Source organism: Colletotrichum chrysophilum (assembly GCF_026319265.1).
Source record: "Colletotrichum chrysophilum strain AFK26 chromosome Unknown scaffold_18, whole genome shotgun sequence".
Taxonomy (NCBI): domain Eukaryota; kingdom Fungi; phylum Ascomycota; class Sordariomycetes; order Glomerellales; family Glomerellaceae; genus Colletotrichum; species Colletotrichum chrysophilum.
This window is the reverse complement of record NW_026517305.1, coordinates 234,087-250,794: the sequence shown is the minus strand read 5'-3', so window position 1 is coordinate 250,794 and position 16,708 is coordinate 234,087. Positions and strand designations below refer to the sequence as shown.

The window sequence follows — 16,708 nt, the reverse complement described above, 5'->3', positions numbered from 1 at the left end:
TGTTTGTAAAACTTTGCCAAGGAGTCAAGCTCCTTTTGCTTTTGAGTAGACTTCTCGCCTACTTGACTATTGGTCGCCAATAGGTCTGGATGTTCCGCCGAAAGATTGGGTATGTTGTTGAATGCCAAGAGCGAGTCTTGAGAAAGAACAACGGAGGCGATGCAGTGCAGGGCGTTTCTACCGCCGTCATGCTCAGCCTTGTTGTCGTGATAGGCGCGGTTGATAGTGTGCAGCAATTGGGCCTGGTTTTCGATCACCAAGGCCATGTCGATCTTGTTCTTTGGGCTCTGGGATGTTGTCTGCGCTCGAATTTCTCCCGGTATCACACCAAACGCATCTCTTGTCATATAGGCATGACGATCAAACGGCTCCATCAACTCAGAAAGTGTTTTCTGGTTTGATATCGACTCAGTCATCAGATGAAAAACGCTTCTACCGTAGACGTCTTTCGAGAACACATTAAACTTGTCGGGACCGTCATCGAAAGCGAGATGGCGAAGCAGCACACGAAGGTAAATCGCGTCGCCCAAATACCATTCTTCGGCGAGACAGTGGAGAAATGTCTCGCCGGAGGTATTGAGACACCGGGCCAGTTCATGATGTTCCATCAACGCCCTAAGAAGGAGCATTGGATGCGCTCGGGCGGCCAAAAAGTGCAGTATTGTGTTTCCAAAGCAATCGCAGTAGGTGAGATCGTTTTTGAAGATTGGCCCAAACCTTAGAATCCTTTCTGACTGGGTTAAAAGTCCATTGGGAGTAGCCCATATGAGTCGCTTGTCAATGTCTTTCTCATACATGCTGCACAAGCAGTCGTGGTAGTCGTGAGCTTCTGTGCCTTCCATGCATATCCCGTGGTCTTTCCAAAAAAAGATCAATCACAAGCATATCAGAAGCCATAATTGACCTGTGTGTACGCCGAGCACAAGCATCAGCTTTATCATTTTCAAACTTGAGAACATCCAGAGCTGAACCGTCGTGTGCATCTGAAGACTTGATCGTGTCATCCATGGATAGTTCCCTGAGAATGAACTCGAGTTCAATCCCACCTTGCCTATGCATCCCGTAGTTTAACTGAAGAAGTTCTTGCGTTCTCGTCGGGATCGTTTGCGTCTTGGGGGTGACAGTTTGCAGCGACTTCGTACCCTCGTCTTCAAGCTTCATTCGAGGCAAGAGTGAAGGGGCCCGACGCGGGAAATATTCAGGTGACTTGGCCGCGTCTTCGTCCTTAGGAAGGTCTAAGTTGCCCTCTTGCACTGCGAAAAGTCGCCTGTGTAGCATTTTAAGTCGTCTTTCAGCATCTCGTCGGCTCCGAGGCTGTAGTCATCCGGGGTTCTCGTCTACGTGTAGCATCGCGTTGAGCTTGTTTTGTGCAAGATCGTTGCTTCTGATGAATGGAACACTTGATTGAGAACTCTGTGGCAAAGCCCTGATTTATGGGGGGTACGTACGGTTTGAATCCATCCTTGCCTCGTAAGATCTCTCATATCGTAGGAATTGAAAGTGTCGTGTAAAGGTAAAGCCTCGCGAGCTTCCGTTCAAGCGAAACTGTCCAAGATGATTTGACACGACCGGATGTTGATCCCACTTCGGTTGGCGAGCTTGATTTGAGTGTGCTGAGACTACCTGATGAAGGATCACCTTCTTGACCCACGGCGTCATCTTTCAAGTCTGAATGATGGGTTCGTTCCCGACGTTCGGACAAAGGATAAGAGAACACGTTCGTCATGGCACTTAACACACGCAGCGCTCTGAAATGAATGGTTCTATGAAAATGGTCACAATCTTGGGGAGATTGAATTTTTTGGGCGGAGGAGTGACTGATTTTGTTAGAAGCAGGCCGTGGAAAGATGCCTAACTATCAGGTGGCTGTGTCCCAAGCCAATCGGCCAATGTTTAAAGGTGGGATTGCCGGAGGTTGGCACAGCTGAGCCAACGATATCACGGCATGTTCTGCGGGCGATCGAAGCGACTCTTGATTTGATTGGTTGGTACACATCAGAATGAAAACATGCGCATTTTGTATTTGTGAAATTCCAATTCCTCATCTTCTACCCTAGGCATGAATGAAAGGCACTGCTTGCAACACCAAACACATCGCAAGGAGTGCCTCTGACGCCCATTTACCGACGCAGAGAAGCATGTTTTCGCAACTTAAATATTAGATGAAAGTTCGAAAAAGAATGGCGGCACAGTTGACAGGGCCTCATTTGGGAGGGTTTCCCTTACTTTTCGTGATCGTTACAAAGGGGCAAAAGCTGGAGAGGCAAATTAACAGGGGTGAATGATTTGCTCACTAGGGGAAAGTCGCTAGAAGATTGTTGACTACTTCGTAAGCTGAGCTTTATCGTTTCGTGACTCAAGAGCGAAAAGTCTGAAGTGGCACAGATCTCCCAGAGGTTTACCAGCCGAACGGTTGCTTTTGGCTGTTTGGGCGGAAGACTGCGTGTGGAAGGAAGGTAGCTATTATTTCGCTCTTATAATCTTGCTAAAAAACATCATTTTCGTCTCTCAATCATCTTCACTATCTGTCTTCGTCCATTAATAACACCCGCTCGAATGGAAAACCCCGTCTCTGAGTTCCGGAGCTGTTGGTGGGGTCATTGGGATGACTTGCCTCGTGATTTTGAGGGAAAAGTTTTGAACACGAAAGTGGAGGACATAACGAACAAACTTGACTATTTAAAGCAAGAGTGACAAGATAAGGACTCCCTGACAGACAGACTGTTATTGTGCAATTAGAAGTACATTTTCCAAACTTCAAAACCCCTCGACAGTTTTGATGGAATGACTGCCTCAGGCTGGAAGCTGCTCCATCTGATAATTCTGCCCCTTGAAGTCCTTGAAGTCAACATCTCTATCAGGATAGTGCCCCGCATCAAGGAAGAACTCAATCATTCCCGTTCTTTCACCCCAAGTCTCCGTGGCGAAAGCGCGAATCAAGTCCGTACCGTTGAGTAGGGTGCTAGACGTCCACAGCTTGCCATCCCGGGCCCAGCGCTTGTCAACCCAATTGACCACCGGCACAGTCTTCTTCATCAAATCGAACATCATACGAGGACATGTGGATGTCTTGCCAGCGAGGATGCCAGCCTCAAGCAGAGGCACCATGCCGCCGCAGATGGTGAGGAATGCGCTGCACTGCTCAAAAGTCTTGCGGATGAAGTCAATCTCGGCGGGGCTTGTCTTGTACTTGAAGTCATGAGCACCCATGAGAGCAATGTCAAGCGGCGGGCAAGACTCAAAGGAGTCCTTCACATTGTTAGCTGGATTGCGACGACATCTGGTGGGGCTCGCTCGGACTTACAGTGGGCAGGATCTGAGCATTGCTCGCCAGTTTAGCCGGCTTGCCATCTTCAGTGACCCAGTGCAACTCAAATTCGAGTCCGTTGTCCATCGTATTCTCAGGAATGTTCATAGCGGCTGCAGTCTCCTTGTCCCCGCTCCACTGGAAGCAGTGGAAGAATTCGAAGGGAGCTACATCGAGCATCTCAGTGATGCTGTGGCCACGTCAGTTGATTCCAGACAAAGGAACTTGAACTCATACCCCTTGGTCAAGATTACTCCGGCGTGGATCTTGCGGTTTGGCTTGCTGAGGTCGAAAGACATGATGGGCAGACGTGATGGGTTTTCTGGAGAGGGTGTGGTGAATGAGTTGAGTTGCTGATGGTGATGCCGTTTTTGAAATACGCATTCCCCAGCAGCCTTATATGTATTTTGAACTAATGCGGACGCAAACTGTCGGCTGTCAAACCTCCACGAACTCTCGTCCTTGAATCCGATGTTGTAAGTCAAGTTCCGAGTCGGATCGTGACACGGACGCTACATCCGAGTGGGTCCGGAGGTTAAAGGTCGGTGCCGGGATTAGCTTCCCCCAAAAACGGCGCTGGCGAACGGTGGGCCCGAGCGTAGATCAGAACTAGTTTTGGGACACTTGATCGGATCTTAGTTCACATCCGGCTCTCAGCGGAACTTGCGGTTAGCCGCCGGGAGGTTGGTTGACGCCTGCTACTCAATAGAACTCCGTCGGTTACAACCGTGCATAGTTTCAATCACCTCGGTACGGATTCAGCGTGTCCATCGGTAACTGGATGCGCAGTCAAATCTATCAAAAGGGTTGTAAACAAGTATCTTACTTGATAAGCTGTATTAAGAAAAAGCAGAGATCGTTGCAGTGATTTGTGTAGTCATGCAGAACACGTCTCTGGGTGGAACACGCTGCTGCAAGTTCCTTCTCTTTTATTTCACTTGTCAGTTTCAGCAAAATCCAACCATGGATGGCCCAGGACAGCCCCATCAGTCACCCGCTTTGAGGGATCATACCCAAAAATATTGAGTAGCAGGTCAAACAATGCCGTCACCTCATCCTCCGGAATCCTGGATCCAAAGCTCGTATGGAACCTCCGTATAGGCGGCAAAGCACTTCCCCGCAACGCACACAGCCGTGGACTTCCACAGCATTGCCATGTATTCATCAGAAAAGGGTTCCATGGCTGGCAAGTCGTCTTCTGTCGGCTTCCCATCCTATTCAAACCGTGTATGCTTCCACTTTTCAGGCATTTCGCCCCTTGTCGAGACAATATTTCCCAAGATAACCTGCCGACCGAAATCATCACTGTCGAAAAGGAGATCGTCTCCACAGAGAGCACCAAAAATCATGCAACCAAAGGCCCAGACATCGCAAGCGGTATTTATCTGATGTCCAACAGCGATTTTAGGCGCGAGATACATCGCTGGTGTTTCCGGTTATCTTGGCGGCGTTGTTGTGGTGATTGATTGGACAAAGTCTGCAATACATACCTTTTCGCTAAGCAAGTCTACAGCATAAGTGATCGTGTCCAAAGTCTTGACGATGTGGCCGGGAGCGTGAGGCACCGGCGGCTCATCCGAGTATTGACGGATAGATTTTGTTCGTGGATTTCCGAGCAATCAAAGGACATCTTCTTGTGAATAGGGATGAAGACCCTCATTTAGGCGCAATGTAATGTTGTGTGCCGTGAAGTCTAGCAAAGATATCACGTCTGTTCCATGGATAAATTGATTGTTGGTATGCACTCGCCCCAATTGCACAGACTGTTCTTGTGACGAACTGCAAGGGCCTCCGCTCCTTGCCTCATTACTCGGTTAACAAAATCCTGGTTGATTCTTGAGTAAATGCCGTTGAAAAACGAGACAAATCTGAGCCCAAGACCGGATACACTATACGGAGACGCCTCTCATTTGGTCCACTGACTCAAGGTAATAGATCTACTTCAATATCCCTTTTAAAAGGCAAGAAGCTAGGTAAGTTTCCTATAACGCTGAGACTATGTCTTTTATAATTTTAGTGTAGTGTCTGCTACTAGTTCTGCTCTTGTCGTCTCTATTTCGAAAGTCCTCCTCTGCGTCGCCTAGACTCTTTGCCCGCATTTCCTCAGCTTGTACATTCCTCACACGGCACAGATGTGTCTCTATGAAAGTCGATGCTAATACTACAGTTTAAAGTCTCTAGGAGTTTTAAAACGAAGAAATACACCTGCTATTTAACGTGCTTAGCATAGTAGAGAGGCAGCAACGATAAAAGCTAGCATATCAAACTGCTATGCTAGCGTCTTACAGTCAAATCGAAAGGCTTCGTACTGAAGCTACTTACATTTCCTGTTCGCTGACTTGAGGACATGCCAGAGTAACGAAATCACCTCTACTTCTTCCAAGTCACAACTGAGCTTCATCCAAACGTTGGACAAGAACAGCTCGAAACGCAACTGACCTCATCTCGAGAACAGTCATCGTTTAACGAGGCAGGTGCGAATGTCTTCCATCGCACCTTCCCTCGACGCCCGTCAACAGTTCTGTGACCCTTCACGAGCTGACACTCAAACCTGATCATCACCAACTTCATCCCAACTCAAGCAACTCATTCACTCAACCACAACCTTCCAGCCTACCTTCCAGTTCACCACAACGTCTCGATCACCAACTACCTTCTCACCTCCATAAGAGCATACAACTCTCCACCCAATAACCAAACACCACGTATCCTTCTCTCAATCCCACCAAACCTCCCTCGCCATCGCCACAATGTGCACAATCCACATCCTCAAATGCCCCTCCTGCAACGCCATCACCTCCACCAACCGCCACACCTGCCCACTCACGCCCACCGCCCAAGTCTGCCACTTAAACCACACAAACTCCATCACGACCTACATACTCCCAGGCAGCTGCATGCCCTGCCTGACGCGCGTCGGACCCTACCACGCCCTCCCCGCCGGCGCCCCCTTCGTCGTCCCGCCATGGCAACGGAGCAGCTTCTCCCACGACAGCCTGGTCAGCACTACGCGACGATGCGAGCGGTACCTCGCCAGCCTACGGATGCTCCGGAAGAGAGTTGAGACACATGCGAGAAGGTTGTCGTCGGGTCTGGAAGGATCTTTCCAACGGGGCCGAGGAAGCAGCAGCGGCGGCGATGATGGTGGTGAATCACACGGCGGAGCCCGGAGGCGGTGTCATGTCTGGAGATGGACCATTGAAGTTATTCCTCGCGAAGGACGTAGTCAGAGAGAATCGAATCGCAGCTTCGGCTGACGGAATATCCGCCACTGCTTTCGTGATGAAGTGACGCGGCTCTTTGCCAGTTGTTGCTAAAGAAACATTGCGAAACTTGATAGGTGTTGTTCTATTATAAATGTTTTGCCATCGAATGGAGACTACCTAGCTACGGCGGAGTCATTGGGCTAAACTTGCCTAGGAGAAGAATGAAGCCTGTCCCAGTTGGTGAGAGATAAGGCCTGTAACATATGTGCACGATATCCAAATTGAGAGATGGCCCAGCCTCAGTATCCGTTCATGCAGTTGAACATCACCGGCAGGCAAAATGTGGCCATTCAACGTCATGGGAGCATGGATAGAACGGTTTGGCCGATACCGAGGCCTGCAAGTTGGAAGACAAAGTACGAGGCTGTACTTGTACACCGTAGTACATCGTGGAGGTATCGCTCGGGCCGCTCTGCCGCTGAGTTGAGATAGAATAAGCAATGCCATGCGGAGAACCGTCAAAACCATTGTTCGTTGTCAAAACTAACTCAGGACCCCTCACTTACGGCTGGCAAAAGTCACTGACGATGATCGCATGCATGTCAGGAACCGAAATCGGGGTTGTTGCAGCCCCGGCGCGTCTTGTCTGACGCAAACCCAAAACCCCGCCCCACCCGATCCCCAAATTGCTGGAATCTTCGCGAAACACCCGGCCGAGTGCCATCGCTCCCGATTCAATCAGGCGACAACGGCAAACGATTATCGTGAAATCTGCATTTTTGGTCACTGATGATCCTCGTGGTGAGGTGCGCCCACTGATTAGCACGGAAGACGTGCGTAGCCGTCGGCCGTAAGATGGCTTCCGGCCGGAGCACTTGTAGCGGAGTGGTGCAATACCACCGGTTGGACGAATGTGCGAATGCCCTCAAACCTTGGAAGCGTCGGAGGGGGCTATGCAGCTGCCGCAGGGGCAAAGGGTGGCATGCGACCATCAAAATTTTATTGCGATACCATCGCCGTGCGTTACCCCAAGCGGCAAGGATCAGCACGGTTTGCCCGAAACTCTCACCTCTAGAATCATCTAGACGAGTCGCAAAAAGATTGGCTTATTCAGTGGTCACCGTCGCTGAGGCTTCCGTGGGATGGCAGACGGTGTCTCCAAGAAGGGCACTGATTTTCATGCGAGGCCGTCGGGACGGAGCCAGCTCCGAGACACGGACCATTGATATCTGCTGCTGTCGGTAGGATGACTGGGATCCGGGAGCCCGTGTTGAGGTGTCGCCGGTACGGACAAAGCGGCGTTGTGTCGTAGAGCGGCACAGGAGAGAATTGCCCGGCATCCAGTATTCCTAGAACGCCGCTGGTCAAAAGCCAAGGCACATGGTCGCGGCCCAACATGAGAAAGGATGAGGATGCAGCAAAAACTCCTTGCGTTGCAGGAGACCAAAGCCCCCTTTTGTTGTGTAGGCGGGGTTCGGTGTGGGGCCAGAGCCAACTGTCGGTTATCAGAACAACACACACAGACAGAATTACATGCAGAAACTGATGGCTGTATCTCGAAAACTTCAGCACGACTCGGGCGTGAGGCCCATGGGCGTATTCGGCCGGGGTGTGTCGTTGTAGTCAAAACACGGCCGGGACGGCTGGGACGATAAAACTCAATCTCGTTGGGTGTCGACAGCGGGTATGCGAGCCGTGACGGTCAGATTCGTGTGCCCACTGCCATCCATGATGACGTGAGTCGAGACGAGGAGCTGACGGCGGAGGTGTTTCTCCAGGGAAGATGATGATGGACCGGGTGCGAGGGTCGAGCTGGCGGGGAGGATGCCGGGGTATTTGGACCATTTTCGTTAAGCGGTTGTAGCACGCAAGAAGATGCTGAACTGCGATACCCTGCTCATACTGCCTGCCCGCTTCGCTGCAGCGGTTGCATCTCGTTTGAACGTCGATACTCCGTATCTTGAACCCAAATCGTTATCCGCCCTTCTGGGACCACCGGAGGCCCTCCGGTCACGTTCACCAGCTTGATTGGAATACCCACTCGGGGCCTCATCAGCTATCTCCCATCATTATGTTGGGCCCTTGTTAGATCCCTGCGTGAAAGGCCAAAATCCGCCGAATCTGGTCGGAAGGGACCCTTATCCGCCACGTTGACCCTCGTGGTGACCTACAACCACCTAGTGGTATCTGAAGCGGACGGAATGCTTCAAAATGCAGTGCGGGATTACGAAGCTTGCAGCAAAGAAATGCACACCGTAACATGGCATTGGTGACGGCCGCCATGCCGAGGCGTTCTTCCGACGAATTTCACAATCTAGGCCAATATGCGACTGGCTGCAATCTGATGCCGAGCTGCTGACCGCCAAGCACAGTGTGGACGAGGCATTGCACAGAAGTGTTCTCCACGGATGCGCGTAACCAATGACACAGCGATTCGGGAGCTAGGTGTTGATGAAGCACCAATGAATCGTGGTTGGGACGGAACAGCGTGGGGAGGTTTCTCCAGGAAGCGGCGGGATCCCTGACTGAGGGTCTTGTGAGGGAGATCGCAGAGTTTGACGGGCCACAATCACGGCAACTGTGGCTGCCGGGCTCGTCCAATGGCTGCAGTGCGCATGGCCTCAGCGACCGTCGTGCGCCAGCTGCCACATACGCGGGCAGTAGCCAGGAAATGAGCCTCAAGTTGGTGGGGGCCAATGGGAGGTGATTCGCCACCAAGGCTGCTTTAGCTTCCTCCTGGCGGGAGGCCAAGAGGGCATTCCCGTCCAGGGCCGCCACATGGTCCAGACGCGCCCATTTTGCTTTCTCGAAGCCACCAGAAGTTTCGTGCACTTTGTGGCCTGTAGCTCTCTCTCCTTGTTTGACGTTGATGTGAATATTCATGTTCCTCAGGCGAGGGACTCCCAGCACGACTGCCTTGTGCAGCCCCACGCCATTTGCGTCAATGGCATGGTGCCTTCATTGTTGGCTGTGTTGGGAACGCCCGATGAAGCTGGACTCGCTCCTCTTGACGTCGTCACATGCCGAGTAGAGGCCAACATGATCCAATTGAGGCGGTGACGGTTCGAGAACTTTGTGATTTTGTTCTTGTCGGAAAATTTGAGCTTCAGGTCCTGACTCCAACCGTGCCAGGAGGGGCTCGTTGTTGCCATCCCTCGGAGCTGAAGCTGTGGTGTAGCTTGTGGTTGTCTATGACGTGGTGTTTGCACCTACAGACTGGGTTGGCTCATGAGGAAGCGACAGGGCAGGGGGAGGGAGCTGACGGATTGACAGGCGAAATGCGACAAGGCGGTAGGATAGGCTGGTACATCGAAGGCCGCGCGGGCCGGATGGGATTTTCGGGTTGAATTGCGATATCGAGCTCGTCGTCGTGTGTTCTCCGCCACTTTTTTGCCCTGATGCCCTGTCTCCCTGCCCTGGCGGCCCGGAGCTAATCGTCCTGAACTGACGAAGGTAAGCCCTTTTTTTTTCTCCGACACGGGGATTGGAACCTCAAAACGGAGTGCCCCGGGGGTCGGAAACCGAGCAGAGGAGCACGACTCGTCTGTGAATGGGCCTTGCTGAGAGGGCAGGAGGATAATAGCAAGCGGACAGAGCGAAGCGACAAGTTTCGACCCCGCTGGCGTTGTTGGTTGACGGGGAAAGCTGTCGAAGACGTGCGGTGAAGTATGATGAGAACGAAGACAGGACCTCAAGGTGGAGGGAAGGTTGACCGGACGAGGCGTGGCGGGCAAGCAGGGTGAGGTAAGGAAGGCCGGGAACAGTCAGGCACGGCACGCGGAAGCTGATCAGATGGGAATCTCGGGGTGGGCAGTTGCGGGATACGTACTCCGCAGTTGAGAGGAAGAGGAAGGCGCGACGGACGAATATGGCACATGTACCTGCTACTTTCGCATTGAATCCCTGTTGGACCCTTCCTTCCATTCTACAAGTACGGCACGGCTGGCTTCTTTCCTCGGGCAGGCGATGGGTAGCCCAACCGTGCCTTCCCTCTGTTGCCATCACAATTGCTTCGTGGGCAAGACCGAGGCGGGCTGGTTCCTTTCTCCAATTGGGAAAGAACAATGCAACGATCCCGACACGGTACATGCTTAGCTGACGGCAAGCGCAATGGAAGGTGCCCTCATGGCAAGACCATTGTTCCGGGCAAATACAATAGGCAGTAGCGTTGAACCGGCGCATCTCATTCTTTCCTTCCCGTCAGTAAGGTAGCGCCACCTGCACCTGCCACCCATTCATGGCACCGAGTGACACCACTCTCCACACGCTTGACACTGGCCACGGAACGGCAGCAGCACCTCACCCCAACTGCACTGCGAAAAACGGGTGGCTTGTCCTCTGCTTGACGGTGGATTCCGTTCGAGTTCGACAGAGAAATAAAAGCGGGTTTCGTTCGGTAGTGCCACGCAGTGCTCCATGCGGCCCCGTAAGCGCTGCCTTGCCGCTCGGGCCTATCACAGGGGAACAAGGAGCATTTGCTCCGGTAGGGCCCCCAAGGCTCCAAATGGGGACTTCCCGGCCTTCGTCTTCTGCTTCAAGCTGTTGGAGTTGGAGAGCTGCCCCATCAAATAACTTCCCTGAGCCCGCCCTCCAGTCCCTCCGGTCCCTCCACTCGGTGCCCTCACCAGCTCAGTTCCCCTCCTGTTGGAGAGCATTGGGCAATTGGAGGCCACTGATTGTGGCTTTGCTCTGTGTACCCGTAGGAACCTTACCTCTCCTGGTGGGTGGTGGTGGTGGTGGTGGTGGCCAGTCCAGGCCTTCCCTGAGTCCCTGAGTCCCTGAGTCCCTGATTCCCTCCCAAGCCCAGCCTGGAATCCCTCAGTCCCTGGGCCTGGGGATTGCAGATGGGGGATGGGGGAATTCTGCCCTTCTCTACCTTACCTCGGGACCGTACCTACTCACTGCTGTTCGACACACCTAACACTGTTGTACCCTGTCTGTCCTTGCCTTTTGCCTGACTAAACTCACTGTTACTCCATGTACTCTGTACCTTGAGTACCTCGTGCTGTCCCTCCCGTACCCTCTACCTTCTTACCTGGCCTGTCCATCCGGCTTGAAGGGAGGGGAGTCGCGGACTGGGATTGTCGTAAAAAAGAATGGGATATGGGACGCACCAAAATATATACCCAACTAGACAAATCAAAATTCTTATTCATCAGTCTCTTTAGACTCTGCCTCGCTCTCTGTCGCTCTGTTCCGCGCCGTTGCGTTGGCTTGTTATCCACCTCACTGCTCTCTCTCTCTCTCGCTCACCCTCAACTCTTCCTCTCTGCCCTGCCCCCTCGGAAAGCCCCTTCCTTAGACCCTTCCCGTCACTTCACGTCGTTTCGAGTCGCCTTGGGTCCCTTTTACCTTTCTCCCATCCTTTCCCCCTTCTTTTCCCTTCCCTCACTTTTCGCCCCTATCACCTCTCTCTTTTTCCCTTGGTTTTTAACCACCCCGCCGCTACCCCCTAGCCCTCCCGGAAGCCCGTTGCTCATACGTACGCTTGGCCCAGGCTTTCTTCAGTGGCTCACGCCTCACCACACACACCCTTGAACCCCCCCTCGTCCAACGTCAACGGTCCCCCCCAGTCCGCATCTACCAACCAAAAAAAGATCCTCCGGCACCCTCGTCACAACGTCTGTCGTTAAAAACGCTCCGGCCCTGGCAAGGGTCCCTGTGGAACCGACCGTGTGGCGATTCTTTCACAAATTCTGCAGTCCCATTGGATGACCGGCATATTCGCCGGGGGGCAGCAGCCACATCTGCTCTTTATATCAGCCACACTTGGGCCGCCAGTCTGGCACAACAGTCGCCAGCAGCAACAGCAGCAGCAGCAGCAGCAGCACCAAGCCCGGTGGTCCCTCCGCCTATTGTCATCCGCTTTGTTGTCCATTGCCTTGACGAGGAATAGTAACACTTCCATGTTGCCCTCTTCCGAGCACACAGAACGACTACCCGCGTTTTCATCACCTTCACCACGTACTACCATCACCGAAAAACGACGCTTTCCTAGAAGCGCGAAATCTTTTTCATTCGGCTTTCATGTGCGTTGAGCACAAGTCTGTTTGTCCAGTCTGTCGGAGACTATACCTCGTCTATGTCGCCTTCTGCCACGAGTACCATCCTCCCCTTCTGGAGTGTCCCAAGGGTCTTGTAGTTCGCCCAATGCAGATGCTCGACGGTCGATGTCCAAGTCCTGTCTGTCCAAATAGCCGAGTGGGAGGCTGTCTGGTCATTTAGACAACTACCCCTGGACGACAAGAAACTAAAAGTAAGCAACCCTGAGTCTTTGTCAAAATCACCGGGAGAAATGTCCCAAATTTTGGTAAAACTAACCTCATTTACAGCTTCTGACCGTTATTGTCCACTTCTACCACCTGGTCGATGCCTTCATACTGTGGAAGGTCCAGGTTGTATTTTTCAGCAATACCTGGCGAAACGAATCTGCTCCCAAGGTTAGCCTGCGAAAAGTTTCCTAGTTTTCGGGGTTCTCAAGCGGGGACATGCCTTCCTCCGACAAAGTGTCGTCCTTTGAAATGCTTCACCAAAGGCTTAGGTGCTGTCAGGCTGACGAGTACCTCAGGGTGAAAAGAGCTGCCGAGGCCAGACGATGGCGGGCCATCCTCGATATTCCATGATGATGGGGCGTCAACTGAAGTTACGGGCAGTTTCGTCTCCTCGAGCGCCTTGATCACCGCCGGGAAGGGCTCCCGGACCTCGCCAGAGAAGCTGAATCCTGAGATCACGACGTTAGGCGCGCGGAACGACAGCCAACAGTAGAAAGAGCACTTCTTGAACGAACCGAAGATGGCATCCACGATATGGTCCGTCGACTTTAGGGCCGTGGGAAAGTCGTCCACAAATGGGACGTTCAAGTCCTCCAGCTGCTGCGCCAGTCGCTGAGAAAACGATTAGCCCCAATTCGATGTACGGCAAGCCCCCCGACAGAACGTTTCTGGGGAATTCGATTGTACGGGCAGCATGATATACACGCAAACTATGCCGCCGTTTTCTTTCTCGGGGGGAGGAGCGAGCACAACGAAAGGTTTGTGCGACTTTGCATAGCGAAGCGTAGGTGGAAGAGATTCTCGCAAAAACACAAGCATTTTAAATCATGTGCGATGTGGAAAAGACTCGACGACGAGGACTGTCGCTGATAGAGTATTGGCACTGTTCTCAGAAGGAGCACTTGCCCCCCAATGTATTATGCATCCACGACTCATAATGACGAGATAGACAAAAGGTAGATACATCCTCACTCACTTGGTACAGTTCATTCTTACTCCGCTTGGGGTAGTAAATGCTGGGTTTGTAGCCGTAGTGACGAAGGTGACGGGCGGCGACTAGACCATCACCACCTATGATGCGAAATAAGCTTATATCGCGGACGCGTGAGGTGCAGGTGACGCTTACCGTTGTTGCCAGGCCCGCAGGCAACAAGAACATTCTGACCCTTACTGAGCGGGTGCACGCGGTAGACTGGGCTTGGCGTCAGCAATTGGTCCCCAACGACGGGCAAGGGGCGGCTGTTGATTGACCTGCTTGGGAGACGGAAAGACCAGCGAGCTCCATCAGTTGGTCGATGGAGAACGCGCCAGTGCTCATCAGCTCCTTGTCCAGCGCTGCAGCCGCCTTTGCCGAAAGTGTCTAATTGCCGTTGTGAGCACCGCGAATTGCAGCATTACCGGCAGTGCTTACCTTCAAACCCATGGCGCTGGATGTTTCGTGATGTTCCTTTTGTGGATGAGATGTGAGAGGTGTGACGTTGAAGTGATGAGCTGTGGTCTGGCTTGTCAGATCAGCAAGTGTGGATGAAGACGGGAAGGGACGTGCGACTGACATCACTCCGCATCGGACTCGTCGGGGCCACGCTGCCCGGTCAGCGACGAATCAAACGGCGCCACAGCCCGGGCAGGTGCGGGCGGAGGCCGGTTCGGGGGTCAACGTGTGCCCCACACGGTGTTTTGTCGTTATTGACACGATGCCAGGTATTACACGGCCCGTCGCCGGAGACTATTGATCTTGGACATTGCAGTGCTTCTATAAATCTTGGTGCTTTTTCATTTTGTTGGTAAAATGTTCCTTGACTGTAAATAATCTGCGATAAATTTGACTGCTTAAGATGATGGGGAGAATTTACTGCCTTTTCCCCATGGTGAAACCTCCGCGAGGTCCTGGGTGGAGTCCAACTTGCTCAACAAGAAGGGAGATATAGGCTGCAAATGATTGATCGAACCGGTTCGTGACGGCCCTGATGTCAATGTAAAATACCCCATAATATAGCGACAGCATCAACAAGTGCCAAAAGCTAGCAATGGCTTGATATTGTTGTCGTAGGCTTAAAACGTCTTCCCGCATGAATGCCAGATGATATATCTAGCGCCATAGTCATCCGGGTTGCGGGCGTTTCCAATATTTCCAGTTTAAATCAAGCCTACCAAAATGCAAGACTTAAATACACGTACGAAGAAAAAACATAAAAAGGGCTCGCATCCATCCCTTCAAGAAGTTGACTGTTCATAATGCTATTCGAGACCGTTCTCAAACGTCAGCCGCGATGACACGCCACGCGCCCCGGCGAGCTGCAACTCAAGATGCAGATCGGATTAACAGAGAGCTGTCCTCGATGGATTATACCCAAATCATTCCATTTCCCACTGTCTATGTTCAGTTCTGGTGCAAAGTTGTCGAAATTTGCTTCACAGCGTCGGACGCATTGTCAAAGCTCGCCAAGAAGGAACCCACCCCTATGCTGGACGTAGACGCATGGGTTAGGCGGGATCACAAAAGGGCGTGCGACGGCTTGAAGGAATGGGCTCGACACAACCGTACCACTGTCTCAAGAATTCCAAGAGAGTTCTTCCCTTCGTACCCAAGGGATTCCAACTATAACTTTCGTCGGCCCGAGGACGGCCAAGACGGCATGAACATCGACGACTTGATCGCCATGATCTCAGCATGGCTCCCTAGCTACACGGCTCAAAAGGTCGAGCACCACTACTACCTCGCTACGAAGCGCATACTGCGCATAATCGACGGGCTCGACGTGGGAGAGGTCGAACAAATAATACCGAGTTCCATGGCAGGCTGGACCAGCGGAGGACTCTGGCTTTCAAAGTACAAATGGAGGCTGTACGCTCGGTGCGAGATCGACGAAGACGACCCCTATTTATACAGCGAGATTACGTTCTTTCTCACGGACCTTCCAAAGCAGCTGGAGAAGGGTATTCAATGGACCGACGACGCCAGAGTAAAGGATTATGAAAAGTTGTTTCGTCGGCAGGGGTATTGGGAGCACCACATCGAGTGGATGGGCCCGGGAAATGACCCTGGTTGGTACGCGCTGACGAGAATCAAGAGCGTCGATGACCCGTCTGCCATGACCCAAGACCCACGCAGCTTCTTTTCCCGATGCCGAACGTAAGCACCATTCCAAGAACCCGTCATGGAGATTGTTGCGCTAATGGAGATCATCACAGTCTGACAGTCGACCAGCGTACAAGCGATCTAGGGTTCAAATATGTTGTTTTGTCGAAAAAAGACTGTATGTTTGGAAACGATTGGTTGAACCATAGTACCCAACCTTGGAGCGAAGATCTTCATATGGAGACTTGTTGGCTTTTCGAGCCTATTTGGCCCAAGGTGCCTAGAAAACGAGTTGTTGTTTAAGAATTCCTATTTGAATCTATGTTGGATTTGAAGACATCCTTCATGATTTAACGACATTACTAAATGAATTCCAATGATCAGTTATGCTTGCTCGGAAATGCTCAAAGACAAGGTGCGCAAGATGGTAACACCAGGAGTCAATCTAAAGTCTGATGTACTTGATTTTCTGTGCTCTCATTCTACGAAGTGCTTACTCCGACGATGGCTCTAGATCTGCTGCGTCATTTCATAGAACCGCTGGCGTCACAGTGCCTCATCTCACGCGTGCGTGCTCGCTGTTTCCGCTCGCGTTCCTGCCTCTTCAACAAAATATGCACCGTCAGCGTAGTGTTTTCAGGAATACAACAGAGGGAAAGGGGTTTGTGATTCTCACGCTGTAGAGATTATGAGCTGGAAGTCGGTACTAACCTCTTGTTCTTCGCGAGCGATGATACTCCGCTGCTCCCGCTGGATGCGCTCTTGGCGCTCCTTTCCGTAATATCCCCTGTAATCCAATTATGTCTTAGGTTAGTATGTTTGTACTTATCGGACTCTTGGCGGT

General features: G+C 52.0%; 3 protein-coding genes across 3 annotated transcripts; 1 reads left to right on the top strand and 2 right to left on the bottom strand.

Moving 5' to 3' along the window:
- Positions 1 to 2,793: 2,793 nt before the first annotated feature.
- Positions 2,794 to 3,606, bottom strand: COL26b_003316 (uncharacterized protein; the record flags this gene model as incomplete). The annotated part of the gene is made up of 3 exons (XM_053176214.1): positions 2,794 to 3,249; positions 3,305 to 3,497; positions 3,545 to 3,606. 3 exons carry the CDS (start codon positions 3,604 to 3,606, stop codon positions 2,794 to 2,796), a joined length of 711 nt encoding a protein of 236 aa, XP_053039835.1.
- Positions 3,607 to 12,839: 9,233 nt separating this feature from the next.
- On the bottom strand, positions 12,840 to 14,208 carry COL26b_003315 (uncharacterized protein; the record flags this gene model as incomplete). Its single annotated transcript, XM_053176213.1, has 6 exons — positions 12,840 to 12,893; positions 13,077 to 13,397; positions 13,762 to 13,856; positions 13,912 to 13,977; positions 14,037 to 14,145; positions 14,197 to 14,208. 6 exons carry the CDS (start codon positions 14,206 to 14,208, stop codon positions 12,840 to 12,842), a joined length of 657 nt encoding a protein of 218 aa, XP_053039834.1.
- A 1,237-nt stretch (positions 14,209 to 15,445) lies between these two features.
- On the top strand, positions 15,446 to 16,009 carry COL26b_003314 (uncharacterized protein; the record flags this gene model as incomplete). Its single annotated transcript, XM_053176212.1, has 2 exons — positions 15,446 to 15,918; positions 15,994 to 16,009. The coding sequence occupies 2 exons, from the start codon at positions 15,446 to 15,448 to the stop codon at positions 16,007 to 16,009; spliced, it is 489 nt and encodes a 162-aa protein (XP_053039833.1).
- Positions 16,010 to 16,708: the final 699 nt, after the last annotated feature.